Consider the following 16,119-nt stretch of genomic DNA (forward strand, 5'->3'; position numbering starts at 1 on the left):
ATTGCCTACATACTACATGGAGCTTAGAGCCATATATGTACTCTCCGAGGGACTCAAGTCCAGTTTTCCTCCGTCCCTAAGTTTCTTCATGGAAGTTAACAATGTTATAGCAATGTCTTACATATGTAGGATAAGACAATGTGCATGCACCAGAACTGTGTTGGGAAATGCCTTTAGTATTCAAAGATTCAATGGCTTACACAACATTTTAGCTACACACTTTTTTTCTGCTTCAAAAAAGTTTCACATGTTGGTAAGAGCTATTAGATCAGCTCCAATTTCCCCCAAACTGAGATGTTTAGCATTCATGGAACTTAAGATTCAGAAACAATGTTACCTTTAATTGCTGTTGCAATTCACTATTCAGTCTGGCCAGAACGGTGTTCGTTTCCTTATTGCGTCTAATCGATGCCTGGATAGCCTTTTTATCTTTCCCTACAGATCTGAGAAGACACATGGACAACAACACCATTCATTTCTTTCCTGTCTTTAACCCCTTCCTCCTATGAACTTCTAAGCAGAGAAAGAGAAAGAACTTCTCCCTTCTTAGCTCAATTTCACTTGCTGTTTCAATGGTAACCGAGAAGATACAAGCTTCAGAAGCCCAAGATCACAGCTGCTATTTTAATTACTGTAATTATTCTGTCAAATTCATGAAGTGAAGTAGTCTGGACCCAGTACTTGTAGATTTTTTCTATAAACAGCCAGGCAGTGACTCTTCTTGGCTTTGTGGGCTGTACTGTTCCTGCTATGTGCATTTTTTCTTTCTCTTTTCTTAGAAATGTACAAGCTGGGCCAGCATCATGGCCCAGTTGGTAAGGGCACTTGCCACACAGACGTGATGACCCCAGTCCGATCCCTAGAAACAACACGGAAGGAGATCAGCTTCCCCAAGTTGTCCACTGACCCCATATGCACGGAAGGTCAGAGGACAACGTGTGGAGTTTGGGTCTCTCCTTCCTCCACGTGACCTGTGGGCCTGCACTATAAGAACTTCTGCTTAAGAACTAACGTGTTTCTTTTTTGCCTGGTGGTGGTACTGTGCTTTTGTCGTTAGTACCTGGGAATAGAAGGCTGCGATGCAAGAACAGCAGCTAAGACACCTGTCTTCTGTGGATGCTCATCGGCGTCTGGCCGCAATTCATCTTCCGACTTTAATCTTCTTCGAACAGGCTTAGGTGGCGGAGCCAGAGGGGTTGTGCCTTTGCTCTAAAAGGTAAGAGAAATGAGCATTCTTAGTGAGAGTTATGCCAATTAGCATTTTGTTAACACCAACTGCCTTTTTAAAGCCACTTGCTATTTAAAAAGGAGGTTACTCATCTTATTTTAAAACATTTATGTATCTGTGGCAACAGTTAAGGAAAAATGGGAGTGAATTCTTATCACCATGCTGCCTAGATGGAGCTCCTGACTCTCTGGCTCAGCGTCCCCAGTGCTAGACTGAAGAAGAGCACCTCAACACCTGGCTTAGCCATTGTTATTTCTAAGAAGCACCTCGACAGTCCCTTATACACACAAAAAAGCCCACATTATAAAAAGATTTTTCATACCACATTGGCAGGAACATTAGCAGCTGTCTTTTCTTCAATTTTACTGTCTGTCTGGGCAACCCGAAGAGAGCTTGCAGGGTCAGAAGCTTTTTCAGCCTAGAGAGGAATGTAGTATCACATTACTATATAACTATATGTAGTTAAACACAGAACATGTAACAAAGTAAGATGTTAGGAGCTGTTCGTTCTGACAGGAAATCTGAGGTGAGGATAAGAAAACCTTGCCTGATGAATTTCCCTAGCACTGAAGTTGGGAAACAAGATCTGAGAGCGGAAAGGAAGAGGAGATGCAGGCGGCACTGTTCTGCTAGCTCGTTGCTGTGAGGCTCTGTGACTGGGAAGTGATACATCTAGCCAAGCAAATACAGGACAGTCCCCTGCGCACACTCACTTCTGTCCCCAAGTCCACTGTATTCTTCCTAGGCATGGTCTACTCCCCTAGTAGGCCAAGGGAGCTTAGGGTTTGCCAATAAGAGCTTCCCTGTGGCTCAGACCCGTGAACTCTTTCAGTTATGCCAAATGAACATGAGTTGTTGCATCTGTTAGAGGTGCAACAGCTGAAGCAATCAGAATGGAGACGCCAATATTACTTTTCTCCTTCCAACTCCTCACATATATTTTCAGTGATTTAAATCAGAGATATGTACAGATAATACCATTCGATTTCTGACCACTAAAACTAAAGTTTCCTGGAACAGTCTATGAAGACTAAGTTTTAGCATGGTACTATTTTTGAGAGCGTGTATGCTGCTGAAGTGTGCAGATTTTGTAACCATAGCCTCTTATTCTATGGAAATTTTCACCAATTCACATTAACTTCCCAGAGTAGCACTAACCAGGGCCAGGTGTATGTGTTTCACACCACATCTATCCCTGACCCTAGCATCTGAATCTTATTAAATATTGTGCTGCAACTATCAGATGTTAGAGTCCAATAAAGTAGCTGAGATGCACAGATCTAGGGAATACATATCCTCCAAAAGAAACAGCAGCAGCTGGTGCTTTATTCACTGTTGCCTCTGCTAACCTGATCTGTGTTTTCAAGAGTCCTCTTTATAACATTTGGGAGGAGACTGTCACAAATTAGGCAAACTCTATAAAACTTACTGGCAAGACCTCAGGATGTTTCTCAGCTTCATTGTCTTGTTCTTCAGAGACATTTGATGCAGCAAATACTTCAAATTGGCTGAAATCTGCAAAATTTGGTTGTTCTGGTATCTGCTGAGGTGAGGTACTAGTGTGAGGTACTAGTGTGATGTGACCATCAGCATCCACTGGGCGATGCACAGAGGGACCGGGTGCCTGTACAACCGTTTAGAACAAAGGAACAGACATTTTATCAGCATCAGCAGTGTCACAGTGTGGCCTTCTTCATATGGTTCCACATGACAGCAAATATCTCAGATACATTTGCACACAGCCCATCCCCCTGTATTGACCTTGGCTTTCAGTAGGACCTCAGGCTACTATACAGTACACTGTATGTCCACACCTCTGTGGACATTCTTTTTCTTTGGAATGCAACACGGACCTCTTTATCTTCTGGGTCTTAATTCCTTCATTTCACTTGCACCTTCTCAATATGCGCGTTAACTTTACTAACCACCAAGGCTGTTCCCACGTGTCCTGTAAATATGTTTCCTGCAGCACTTCAATTCTGACCCAAAAGGGATGCAAATGTCCAGAGCTAGAGTAGGCTCTGTCTGAGTCGGTGTTGGCTCCAGAAAATCATCAGACATCTCCATCTCCTAACCTACTGTTCTGCTGAACCATTTAAGACATTTTTTTGTTTCTTTTTCTTTTTAAAAATTTTTTGATTTTTTGTTTCTTAGTAATCCGAATTATTGAAATCTTTACCTTCCAAGAATATACTGACTAAGTGCCAACCTTAGAGATAATTATAAATGGGATGAAGTGTCTAAGGCACAAACTTACCCTGGGGACTGCAATAATGACCATTTTTTGTTTTGTGTGTGTTTGTTTTTCCAGACAGGGTTTCTCTGTGTAGCCTTGGCTGTCCTGGACCCCTGGTCTACAATGCTGCCTGCCTCTGCGTCTCCAAGCGTTGGGATTACAGGCATGTGCCACTGTGTCCGGCTAATTGCCATTTTTAACAAGAATGTTGGGAAATTACCTGTGAGGGCTGAGGTCTTGGAGGCACTGCAGGGGGATGGGCAACAGCTCCAGCCTGTTGTTGTCCTGTGTGAATACACAAATTTCCTTAGTGGTTACATAATTATTTTACTGTAGAAGAAACCAGTAAATGACCACATGATGAAACATGTCTAAGAGCACTTGGTGATGTTACAAGGGCAGTTACTATCCTGTAAAAAGCTCTAAATGAGGCTGAGGCTGTAGCTCAGTGGTAGAGCAGTTACCTAGCATGCTTGAAGCTCTGAGTTTGATCTAGGTGACATGGTGTCTCACACCTATAATTCCAGAATTTGGGAGGTAGAGGCTAGGGGATGAGAAGTTAGTTCATAGTCAACTTTGGCTACATAGTGGGTTTGAGGCCAGCATACATAAGACTGTTAAAACAAAATCCAAACCAGAAGCTCTACATGTGGCCTAGTGGTCCAATTTCATGGCCCCTCCCCAGCCTCATTTCTCTTGTCACTTCCATTACGTGGTTTGTTAACAACAAACTCTTGCCTATTTCCTTAACAGGAGCCTGTTCTTGGTTTTCTCCTTCATCTTTCTGATTTTCTTTGGCTACCAGAAGAAAATCTTTAAAATTTTCATTTAACTATCATCTCTACATAAATAATTTTCAACACTTCAATTTTTCTTGGCTCAAAGGTCCAACAGTCTGTTGATTACTTACATTTTCCCTCACTACTACAACTTTTAATCATACTGAATAAAACACCATCTCTGTACTAGCTTTTCTATTTCAATCACTGTAATTACAATACTGCCAGCTGTATAAACACTAAAAAATCTTCAAGTCATGGTTCTCCTCTGTTAGCCAAATTAAGACTTACCAGTTCCCCAACAACACTGATGCAACCACATCTTTTAAATTTTTCTGTGATATCTTTTAAGTTCCTATCTTTATTATTTGTATATAAACACACCTTAGTCATTTGATGTTTTTCTTTCTGCTTTACTCTGGTTTTTAAGACACAGTTTCTCTGCCTAATGGAACTAGCTCTATAGTTGTCCTTGAACTGTCTTGGCTGTCTTTGAACTCAGAGATCTGGCTGCCCCTGCTTCCTGAATGGTTGGATCATTTGATGTATTTAATCCACATTTTTCTTTTCTTTTCAAAGATTTATTTATTTATTATTATGTATACAGAGCTTTGCTTGCATGTAAATCTGCAGGCCAGAGAAGGGCATCAGATGGTTGTGAGCCACCAAGTGGTTACTCACTCATGACCTCTGGAAGAACAGTCAGTGCTCTTAACCGCTGAGCCAGCTCTCTAGCCCCCATTTTTTCTTATATAAGTTATACCTTGGATTAACTTTAAAGCAATGTATATTAATACAATTAATGCATCTTATGGTTCCCTGCCCTCCCTACCTGTGGTAACTGCAAAGGTCCGACTCATATCTAAGGATGATGATCTAGAATGAGCGGGCTGAGGTCTTGGAGGGGGAGGTGGTGGCGCAGTGTTATCAGGTGACGTTCCTGAATGAGACCTGCAAGATTCATCAGTCACAACTGGTTAACACTGGAGCTCCATCCTTCTTAAGCATTCACACTTGGCTGAACAGCCAGGAACCTTATTACGATGACACTTTTTCAGGCAGTATGTAAGCAGGTATTACAACTAATAAAAGCAGCACTATCTACACTGTGTCTGAAACAAACCGTTACTTAATGTGCCAAATAACTTTCTATAAAGTCATAAGCTTGTAACACATTTGAAGTAAATGTCCACATGATTTATCAACACAGACCACAAATCTCCTGTGATGCTTCCCACTCAACTGAAGGCAAGAGAACCCTTACATGGTAGGTAAGCTGGGAGAGAACCCGGCCACGTTGTGAGATGCTCATTCCATGGCACCAGAGCTACCCCACTCTGGAGGCCACTATGGTGAAGCTGAACTAACTCTAAAGTCTTCTTTTCTGAAGACTCTCCATGACTCTGCAAACACATCCTCACAGCCGGGATAAAAAGAACAAGCTCCAATATAACTGGAAATTTAAGAAACACAGAAGAACTCCACACATCAACGAAAGGAAGCACATGGTCTTCTGTCTTTCTAAGTTCCTTGGAAATTTGGGAGGGGAGTTCTCTTGTGTGCTTGTGCGCTCTCCCCGCCCCCCCCCCCCCGTCCCTTTCTCCCTAACAGGCATGGTGCAGAAAGATTTTCACTAAGTGTAAAATATGAGAAGTGAAAAATGCTTCTCTCCTCTATGTTTGAGCAGACGCTAAGGTCATGCAGACAAACCTCAAGCATCCATCCTTTGTTTATGCCATGTATTGTTTGTGCCTATAAAACTGCAGGGTGAGCAGGTAGCTCCCATTGGGCCCTGTTCAGGGTGTTTAAAACAAAGTTTTAGTGGTCTTTGCCACAGAGTCACACGCTGATACCTAAACTCTTACTGTTCTACTGACACAAAGGATTGAATTAACATCTATTTCCAAGAAGTTATCAGCTCTTTTTTTAGACCCTTTATAAAACACATAAAAACAAAACAACATTAACAATGGGGTTCCTTTTTAGTTTTTAACAAGTAGAACCAAAATATTTGTCTTTTACATAAATGAATAGGTATTTAAAATCTTTCAAAGAGCAAATAAATTGTACTTGGCCTTAAGTAACCTTAACTATTAAAGTACGCAAGGAGAGTTCAACAGTTTTTTGTTTTGTTTTGGTATAAATACTGACCTTTGACGAGTTACATTGCTCCCAATCTGCTCCGGGTCAGAAGGGAAAGAGTCTGAACTACTGTACTCATCTGCTGGTAAACAGATACTTCCTAGTTAATAATACTCATTTCTTTGCTTTCTACTCTCCTACCACAAATGTTAAGTAATAGATTGCTTCACTGCTTCAAAAATCAGAGACATTCAAAGACTGCTGAATAGGCTAACAGCTCACTGCAGTGTTACCAACTATAAAAATCAAACACATTACACAAAGACAGAATAAGTTACAATCTAAGTAAAATACTTAGTGAAACAAATATTCAAAATAAATCATAAATACATATACATATTATAATTCTTTCTTACACAAAAATGGTAACTGTAGGTTGAATAGCCCTTATATGAGATGCTTTGGGCTGAAAATGCTTCTGATTTCTATCCCTCCCCACAAATTTAAAGTATTTGCATAGACATGAGGTACCTAGAGAGCAGAGCCAAGTCTAAATGCATACCTGTTCCGTATCTACCATCATGTACACAGCCAGATTCGTAATGTACCTTTGTTTTTACTGTAATCTGTCAAGAGCTCAGGTGTGATGCCATTTTGATACTCAAAAAGTTTGGGACTTTTAAGCATTTCCCATTTTAGATTTTGAGATTATTGTTGCTTACTCTGTATTATAAATTCACAAAATATGATTTAAAGTAGACAATAAAATGGTTAACTCTAGACACTGAGAATGTGAATAATCATTTTCTTATTTTTATAGTAGGTATAAACTGTTTTGTAGTGGAAAAATTTCACATGAAAGATTAGAAATAGTTTTAAAAATGAAAGTTTGTTCTATTTGGGATGGTGGCACTGTTTCCAGATAAAAGGAGCTTTCTTTGCTACTGTAGCCCTCCTGCTCTCCCCCAACCACAGAGGCAAGCCTTGGATCCTTTCTCCTATGCTATGCTAGACAGGTAAGCAAACCCTCTATGACTAGTGTTTTCCTACAGATGCTACAGAGTGTACTCCCAAATCTTCCCACTGCTCACCAACACGTACCACTCCCACTCCAACCCAAGCCAGCGTCTTCTTGTCACTGGATTATCACAACTATCTCCTCTTTCAGCGCTTGCCTACTTTTGGCATAGTACGAGATCAGGAGGGTATTTTAAAAGGGAACGGTGGGTCTCCTGTCTCTAATGATTTTTTTACACCATTCAGTAAGAGTAAAAATGTTACAACATTTCCTCTACTGTTCTCACACTTGCTCCCTCTGCTACCAACTTCAACTCTATTCTAGGTCACTGCCTGCAGTCTGTAGAGCCAGGCTTCCTGCCTAGGGGCTGCACACTAGCTGCTGCCTATGTTTCAGTCATCTCATTCCCACAAGTCACAGAGCTGTCACTCGGCTCCTCCAAATGTTAACACAGATGTTATCTTCTGATAAGACTTTCTTTGTTCCCTTCATTTAAAATGGCACTCTGATTCCTCTTTCTAGCTTTTACGTTCTAGCCATGAAATTAGCTTTCTTTTAACAAAAGAGTGCCCCCATATAGCTGCAGTCACCCTTATAAACTCAATATACACGGAGACTTGTTTTATTTTGCTTATTTCTAACTCCTCACTCCCTAGATGGAACCTCCTGGCACACAGTATCCTATTACCATGGCTGGATGAGTGAATACATCCCCAATGTTTTGTGAGAAACAAAGAAAGAAACTTCAAGGGAAGAGCCAAAGTAACACACGGAGTGATGGCAAACAGGTCACCTGCCTTAAGTAGGTGACAACGATGAGTCATATACCCACCACACACAGAGCAACAGGTTTTAAAGAGTCATCGTCCCCTATTTTATGTAGTGAACACAGTACTAAATAGGTACAGTATTTCAATTCCCTAGACTTTAAATTTATTTAATAAACTCAAATGAGAGATATGTTGATACTTTCACTTACCTACAGTATTTCCAGAAGGAAATTTAACTGATGAATTGATTTTGTTTTCTTCTGAAAGGTCAGATGCTTTCACAAGTAACGGGCTGGTGGGATTAGTATGATCTAGTAGAGAATTAAGAGGCAACAATACAAGACACAGACATTTCATTGATAAAATTTATGAGAGTGAATAAAGACTTCATTGAGATACTGCAAAAGTATCATAAAAGACAACACAATCCTTTTAATAAAACTGAATATATAGTTGTTTATGGAAAATTGGTATCTCCACAATAGAAGGTAATTTATTTCTCTGTATTTTCACTTGGTTAACTTTATCCGTATAGCACAGGTAACAAACCTCCCAAAATCTGGGCTAAAAATGATTTCAGTGCTGACTTACACAGACAATAACTTTGCCTCTGAAGACTCTTAATTAAGCTAGAAATGGTCCTGCACATCTGGACTACAACACTTGGGAGGCTGAGGCAGGAAGACCAAGGTTTAAGGTTACACAGTGAGAACCTACATGGCTGCTTACAACCATCTCAAGTTACATGGCATCCAATGGCCTCTTCTGACCTCCGCAGGGAAGTTCCACATAAAACTATCATAAATCTAAACAACAACAAAAAACCCAAACCCATTTAAAGCTTTATAACGTAAAACAAGCTCTTTTAAAAAATTATGATATTGTTTAAATGCACAGCCCTGATGGTTAAAAGGAAAATAAACAATTGCTAGTTAGGTGTGGTGGAGTGTGCCTTTACTCCCAGAACTCTGGAGGCAACGGCAGGCAGATCTCTGTGAATTTAGGAACAGCCTGGTCTACAAAGCAAGTTACAGGCCAGCCAGGGCCGTGTCAAAACAAAACAAAACAAAACAAAAAACCTCCAACCTTCGGAGAATGATTTCTTCTGCATGCTAGCAGCAAGCTGAGCTAAAACAGCCTGGCGGCAACCTCCTTACCGCTGCCTGTCCTCTTCAGTTCCATCTCCTGCATGTGGATTTTGCTTGGAGTCATGCGAATGGGAACTGGATGGACAATAGCAGTGTCCTAAAGAGGAATAAAGTAAAAACGTATTTTGCGTTAGGAACCGTGGTATCCTGAAGACTAACAACACAGAAAACCCCCCTCACATTTTTCTCATTCACAGTAATGGAAATGTGACACCTTTAAAAATTAAAAGCTCAATTTAAAAAAAAAATGAAGTTTACATGATGAATAATTTGATTTCATAAAGTAATTCTAAGTTGAATGATTAAAGAATTTCATGAAATCCACTTATGAAAAAACAATTCAAAACTATTTGAAAACAAACTGCAATGCCCTGATGAGATTATATAAATGTTAAGCTTTGAGGTAAATTATTTCATGAGAACTTAAAAGCTAAGTGACAGACTGAAAATTGTTTTTACTATACTGCTTAAGAATATTTTGTTTTCTTTAACCTATAAAACAAAAATAACCAGAAGTCTGGCTTACTGCAATTTTAGGTATGATAAATGTTTTTTACCCACAATGGAATACACTGCTCTAGAGGAACAAGAGAGACCCCCCCCACCAACATGCCAGTGTTTTATGACTATAATACATCAAATTTGCTAAGTTTCCTGAGAGGTGATTTTAGAGGGGTAAAGCAGTTGAAGGTAGTGATTTCTGGGAGGAGGTAAGGAAAGAGTAAAGGCAAAGAAAAGAGCAAAGGCAGAGAGGAGTCTCTCGGAAGGAGCTCTGTGGCTGAGACCCGCTGGGAGCAGCCAGAACCAGCTCAAACACCTGGCTGCAGAACAACTGAAAGCCACGGTGAGGAGGCTTGGCTACTCCTACGAGGAAGGGATCAGCTCATGGGAGCCTGAGCTCCTCATAGGCAAGGATCTAGTTGTGCAGTAAGTGCTGGGCAGGGCTTGCAGCAGACACTGCTGTGGTGATAAAACCCAGTGGACAGTAAACCCACAAGGGAAAAATTACACACCAACATATGCCTTTTATTTGACAGGCTTTGTTGGTTTACAACAAATTTGTCATAGCTATTACATGGACAAAATGATTTAGAGTAATTTCCTGTTCCTATACCAGTGAGAATCTAACCAGGATTCATGTACATAACCAATAAACTTGAACCACCATTTCCTCCTTCCTCTAAAATTATAGTTAAAACATCAGTGTTATACTTAAAATATTTAAGACATGGCCATATTTATGATTATAAAATGTGGCTTTATTAAATGATATCCTAGTTCAATTGTTTTATATTGTCATAATTTTCATTTTTGCTGAACTGGTTGGTGTTGGTGGCTTTTCACTATGGTCAGTTTGTATTCTTTGATGATTTGGGCATGTTTGTACTTCTTTCTTGTTGTTTCTTTTATATTGGTTTGTTGTTTCTAAACGATACAACTTTTTTTTTTCCGAGACAAGGTTTCTCTGTGTTAGCCTTGGCTGTCCTGGACTCGCTTTGTAGACCAGGCTGGCCTCAAACTCACAGCGATCCACCTGCCTCTGCCTCCTGAGTGCTGGGATTAAAGGCGTGTGCTACCACACCCGGCAAATGATAACTTTTAAACATACACTTTATGTATTTTTTTCCAGTGTGTGACTAATATACTTAGTATTCTTTGTATTTTATGTTTTGGTAAATGTAATTAAATCTAATTTAGTCTGCTCAACCAATAAAAGAGTTTGTGCTTGTGGCACTTTTATAAAATATATATTCCCCTGTTCCCAATTTAGACCTTTACACATGATACCCTCTCATCTCTTCTGCACAGACTACAGTTGTGGATACAGAATTTTCAATGCCTTCATTAGATGAGAGTTTTAATTGTGTAATTCTGATTATTAATATATTAATTGCTAAAAGGAGTTATTTCTTCCTCTCTAAAGTGATTTTCTACTTTTAACTCTATTTCTATAATTTTTGCTACATTTAAAAAATATTTTTATTTTTAATTGTGTATTGTGGTGGTTTTGAGTAAGAAAGGCCCCTGTAGGCTCATATGTTTGAATACTTAATTGCTATGTCTTTGCTCCACCACTGTGGTCTGTACTCCCGAAAACTGTAAGCCCAATTAAATGTTCTGTTATCAGTTGACTTGCTCATGGTGCTTTGTCACAGCAACAGAAAAGTAACTAAGACTTATATTTTGTATGGGTACGTGTATGCGAGTGCAGGTACCCACTGAGGCTAGAGGCATCAGAGTCCCTAGAGTTGCCTAACTTGGATGCTAGAAACCAAATTTGGTCCTCTGAAAGAGCAGGATGAGCTCTTAACTACTCAGTCTTCTCTCTAGCTCCCTTCATATATTCTTAAGTTATTAGCTAAAACATTAAATTTGTTGTATCTTTCAAATGATAAATCTTTTTCATTACCTTTAAAACAAAACAAAACAAAAAACAAACCATAGTTTCACCATGTAGTTCTGAATGGACTAGAAATTTCTATGTAGACCAGGGTGGCCTCAACTCCCAAGTGGTAGGATTAAAGGTGTAAGCCACCATATCCAGCTAATTTTATTGCATTTTAAATTATTTTATTACATATTTTTACTTGCACACAAAATATGTAATATAAAATCTAAGCCTTATTTCTCAGAAGGCACGCTAAGGTAGTACAAGGGCTCTGTTCCTCACAAAAGACAACAAAGCCTTATGGTGAGCCTAACATGGATGAGCAAGCCTGCCCTCTGTGACTTGTGCAGCTGGACAGGAAGATTTCATTTTAATATGTAAATGAAGCACCATTAATAGTTGCAAAAGGTCATACTTTCTCTCTGTTCTTATCTACTGTCCCCAAAATTAAAAAAGAAAAAAAACATAAAACTCACAAAACTCACATCACTTAAAAAAAAAAAAAGTAGCAGGCTGGCTCTGTCACCTTCTTATACTTTTAAATCACCCAAAAGCCACTTCCAATTGCACATCTGTACCAAGTATTTGGGTGCCTAACTAATATAACTCAGAACCTTTTTATACCGTCATGATTAAGCTCATCTCTCTGTACTTTCTACACGCCCTCCATCCTCCTTCTCCTCTCTAGCTAATGCACCCCTGCCTACGCTCCAGTCTACGAGCTCATTGTCACTTCTTCACAGTGTTAGCTGAGTCATCTCCCACGGTTGCCCTTCCTCACCTATCTCATCCTAGTGCTTGGTGCTACCTTCTGGGCGATGATCAGGTAAAGCTGAGCTCTTCAGTCTAGTCTACTAAGATGTCTCCATCTGAGTTCAACTACATTCTTTAACCCCCAATCTCCTCCAACACGTATGTGCACCATATGCCATCACTACACAGAACTTACCCTGTTCATGATAGTCTCTGCTTGGAAGAAAGGCCTTTGTATACACTTTTGCCAACTCCCACTTTCAATCAGGACATACAGGGCATATGTATAGAGCTGCTGGCATGCAGCCTGCCTACTTTTTAGAAATGTTCAACCTTTCCTTTTCCTGTCTTTCTCTTTCTCTCTCAGTTACTGGCCAAAGTCTGGCATCCCTGATATTCCAGGTAGAAACTTCTTACTTTGCTCTGAAGTCTGCTCTCCTGCCATGCAGCTGCTTGCTAACCTCCACTGCAGAACCTGACACCTTTCCAGACCCTAACAGGCATGGCTTTCCTCTTCTTCTTCTGACAGCTACCAAGAGTTATAGCAGTGGTTCTCAACCTGGGGGTTGAACAACCCTTTCACAGGGGTTGTCTAAACCATCATAAAGCACAGATATTTACACTACAATTCATAGAAGTAGCGAAATTATAGTTATGAAGTAGCAATGAAATTAATTTTATGGTTGGGTGTCACCACATTTTGGAACTGTATTAAAGAGTGGAAGCATTAGGAAGATTGAGAACCAAGGAGTTATAGCTTGCTTGCTTTGCTGTTTTCTTCTTAAATGCTAATAAAAGGGCCCTTGAGCTTAAAATTACACACACACATTCATCATACAAACAACATTCCTTTTTTTTGTCCAAAACTCCCCCAAACTCATTGGGTTAAATTAGCCAATCCTTTCTTTGCCTATAGTTTGCCCAGCTATATACCATGATAATGATCAAAACCAGCATGATGATCATCAACTAACAATTATTTATCTGGTTTGTTTAAGACTGAATCTTGCTGGCATCTTTTATTTGTATAGAACATCAAAGAAGGGTACCACCAAAGCAGGTGAGCTGGTTGGCCTGAACCCTGATTAACTCTTTATCTGCTGAACTGCTCAGTTCTGTAGCACTCAGGAACAGGTATAACCCAGGGCAAGGGTCCTCAGCCTAGAATTTCCTTAGTGCGCCGATCATATTCCCCCTAGCAGCACATTCTACTGGAAACTACTGAGACTTGACAAACCATTCAAGAGAAGACAAGTTTACACAAATGAGCTGGTTTCACTAGACCTCTGACAGCCCAGTTCATACCCACGGAGCTGCTGGACTGTGTGAAAGTGTAGCCCTGTGTACAGGTGTCACGTGCTACTAGACCAGTTTGAAGCTTTCACAGACCTTTACTCAAAGGACTAGGAAAATTTAATTTTAAAAACCACTCCATTAAACATTCCCAAGCATAAAAATGTTGAATTTATAGTAGAACAGTAGTGCATTTCTGTATTTGTTTTTACCCTATCCGTGGTGATTCTGTCTGAGCATGCCCTGGTTCACTCACTTAATTGCAATTCTTGTTTATACAAGTCTTGCAAAGGGTCATCTGAAATTGTAGCTACAGGCTATGGTTTATGGACAGGCAATATTGAGGTATTAAATGGAGTGTAAGACACTAATATAAGAGGACACAAGTGAAAGTAATGTTCTTCTAATTGAGAATCTAAAGGGAGAATAGGAATGGGTTGGACAACAAAGATTTAAGTTTATTACCATAAAAGAAAAATATTATAGACAGATGAGTATTTAATAGTATCGAAGTCAATAAATTCAAGTTTAAAAGCTCAATGAGCATCTCTTATTGTCTCAAAGTCTCATGCCAGCCACATTACAGATAGCAATGGGAAGTACTGAGCTATAGACAAAGTTTGGATTTTTTTCCTGATTTATTGAGACAGAGTCTCTATGTGGCCTAGGACCATCAGTCAAGCGTCAAAGTGGTAGAATTATAGGCATGTATCACCATGCTCTGCTGAGCTATACAGTTTTTAACACCAGAGTTGATACTCATAAACCTGGACTTTAGTTGTTAGATATGAGAACATCGAATATTTTTTTTCTATATTTCCTACTAGTCATGAATAGAGTTCAAGCTTGGCTTGGGTTACACAAGAGTCTGTCTCAAAACAAAACCAAAAGTAAACAAACAAAAATCCTCCCAAATCGTGTTCTTGCCTTGTCTGGAAGAGTGCTACTACTATCAGTAATTATTTTCTCTGACTTTTAAGGGTTAGAAAAAAATTTTCTTCTTTATTGGTAATTCATAAAATATTTCCATTAGTTAATCTATGTATTAACTATAAGACAGGAGTGATAAAAACAAAGCGTAAAGCTAAAAGAAACATAAGCAGGTGGGGTATAACTCTATAGGGGCAGAATTTATTTTTAAAATCAGGATATGAACTTTGTAGCATTTTTAGAAAGTTACACAGAAAATCACAGGACAAGACAGAGTTTCTGCTGCACAAGAGTCATCTGTAATTATCAATCTGCTTTTGTTGTGCTGAATTCAACACACTGATTAAACAAAAGAATTGTGAATATTTAGAAATGACACTGCATAAATATTGACATAGAGAGTACAAGTTACATGATGTATAAACATACAGATAAAAATTTATGTAAGGCTGCTACAGTGAAACACAGTATATGTTTAATAAAACATACACTTAGCAGATGTAACATGACTAACCAAATCAACTGTCACAAAATACTCCTTACAAACACATGTACCAGGTCTTAAACATACAGTTTTCTCTCACCAAAATAACTACAAAATACGAAAGATAGCAAAAATGTTCTTCCACCATTGAACACACAAAAATCAAAAGGCCTGCCAAATTCTCCTCTAAGCACTGCACTGAATCATGCATATCAGCTAAAAACCATAATGATGGAAATTGGGTTAATAAAATTAATTTCAAACAAGCAAGCTAAGTGATTGACTTACAGGATCAGCTGGTGCAATGTTAGAATCAAATTGGGTCAGAGTTTGGGAGCTTGAAGAGCGTTCACTAAATGTCTCCCACTGCTGAACAGACAGAGGAGAGACAAGTCAGCATGGGGGAGACGCAGTAGAAGATCACTGGAGAAGACTTAGCCAAGTCATTCAGAGGCTGCACTGCAAGCTGCATTTTGCAGGATTAACAAAATTCTGCAGTTTCTAATTCCCATAATTACTTCATACTTATCTATGCTGGGCCATCTTATTAATATAAGGTGAATACCTTCATAATAAATGTACAGTACAAATTTAATGTAATCTCTAAGGATGAGATTAAAACATATAGAATTAACACTCAAAACACCATAAAGGAAACAGAGCGTAAATGATGGAAATGGCAAGCAAGGAGAAATGCACACGGGTCTCTTGACTAGAACAATGCTTAACTTCAAATTCTGGCCAAACTCTGGTTAAAAACACTGATCTGGAGGAGCTGAAGTTCTAATCAAAATGGAGCATTTGGTGCAACTTGCCAATGCAACCCCTGAAAGATGATTTCATTATGTACGTGCACATATGTACGTGCACATATTTTACACATATGCATAGATATTTAAGAAAATATAACAGATAAAAAGCAAGGAATTCTGGAACTAATAATGTTTTGAGCTTATTTGTCAATTTGTAGCATGTCAACCTCTGCGATCAGCACTACAAACAGGGCCAT

General features: G+C 39.2%; 1 protein-coding gene across 6 annotated transcripts in view; it reads right to left on the reverse strand.

Annotated features, from left to right (window-relative positions):
- The window catches only part of REPS1 (RALBP1 associated Eps domain containing 1), a 66,349-nt gene that overhangs the window by 996 nt on the left and 49,234 nt on the right, over nt 1-16,119 (reverse strand). For 2 of the 6 annotated variants that reach the window (XM_084777593.1, XM_084777592.1), the window contains exons 10-19: nt 15,399-15,479; nt 9,271-9,358; nt 8,323-8,424; nt 6,395-6,467; nt 5,076-5,194; nt 3,685-3,749; nt 2,658-2,852; nt 1,551-1,646; nt 1,061-1,209; nt 338-443 (exon numbers count right to left, since the gene is read on the reverse strand). In XM_084777593.1, coding sequence (XP_084633719.1) covers nt 338-443; nt 1,061-1,209; nt 1,551-1,646; nt 2,658-2,852; nt 3,685-3,749; nt 5,076-5,194; nt 6,395-6,467; nt 8,323-8,424; nt 9,271-9,358; nt 15,399-15,479 — 1,074 coding nt within the window. The remainder of the gene's footprint in view (nt 1-337; nt 444-1,060; nt 1,210-1,550; nt 1,647-2,657; nt 2,853-3,684; nt 3,750-5,075; nt 5,195-6,394; nt 6,468-8,322; nt 8,425-9,270; nt 9,359-15,398; nt 15,480-16,119) is intronic. The other 4 variants (XM_084777591.1, XM_084777590.1, XM_084777595.1 and 1 more) reach the window with 4 other exon arrangements.

This window comes from Acomys minous (genome assembly GCF_964271855.1).
Source record: "Acomys minous genome assembly, chromosome: 3".
In the NCBI taxonomy this organism is placed as follows: Eukaryota; Metazoa; Chordata; class Mammalia; order Rodentia; family Muridae; genus Acomys; species Acomys minous.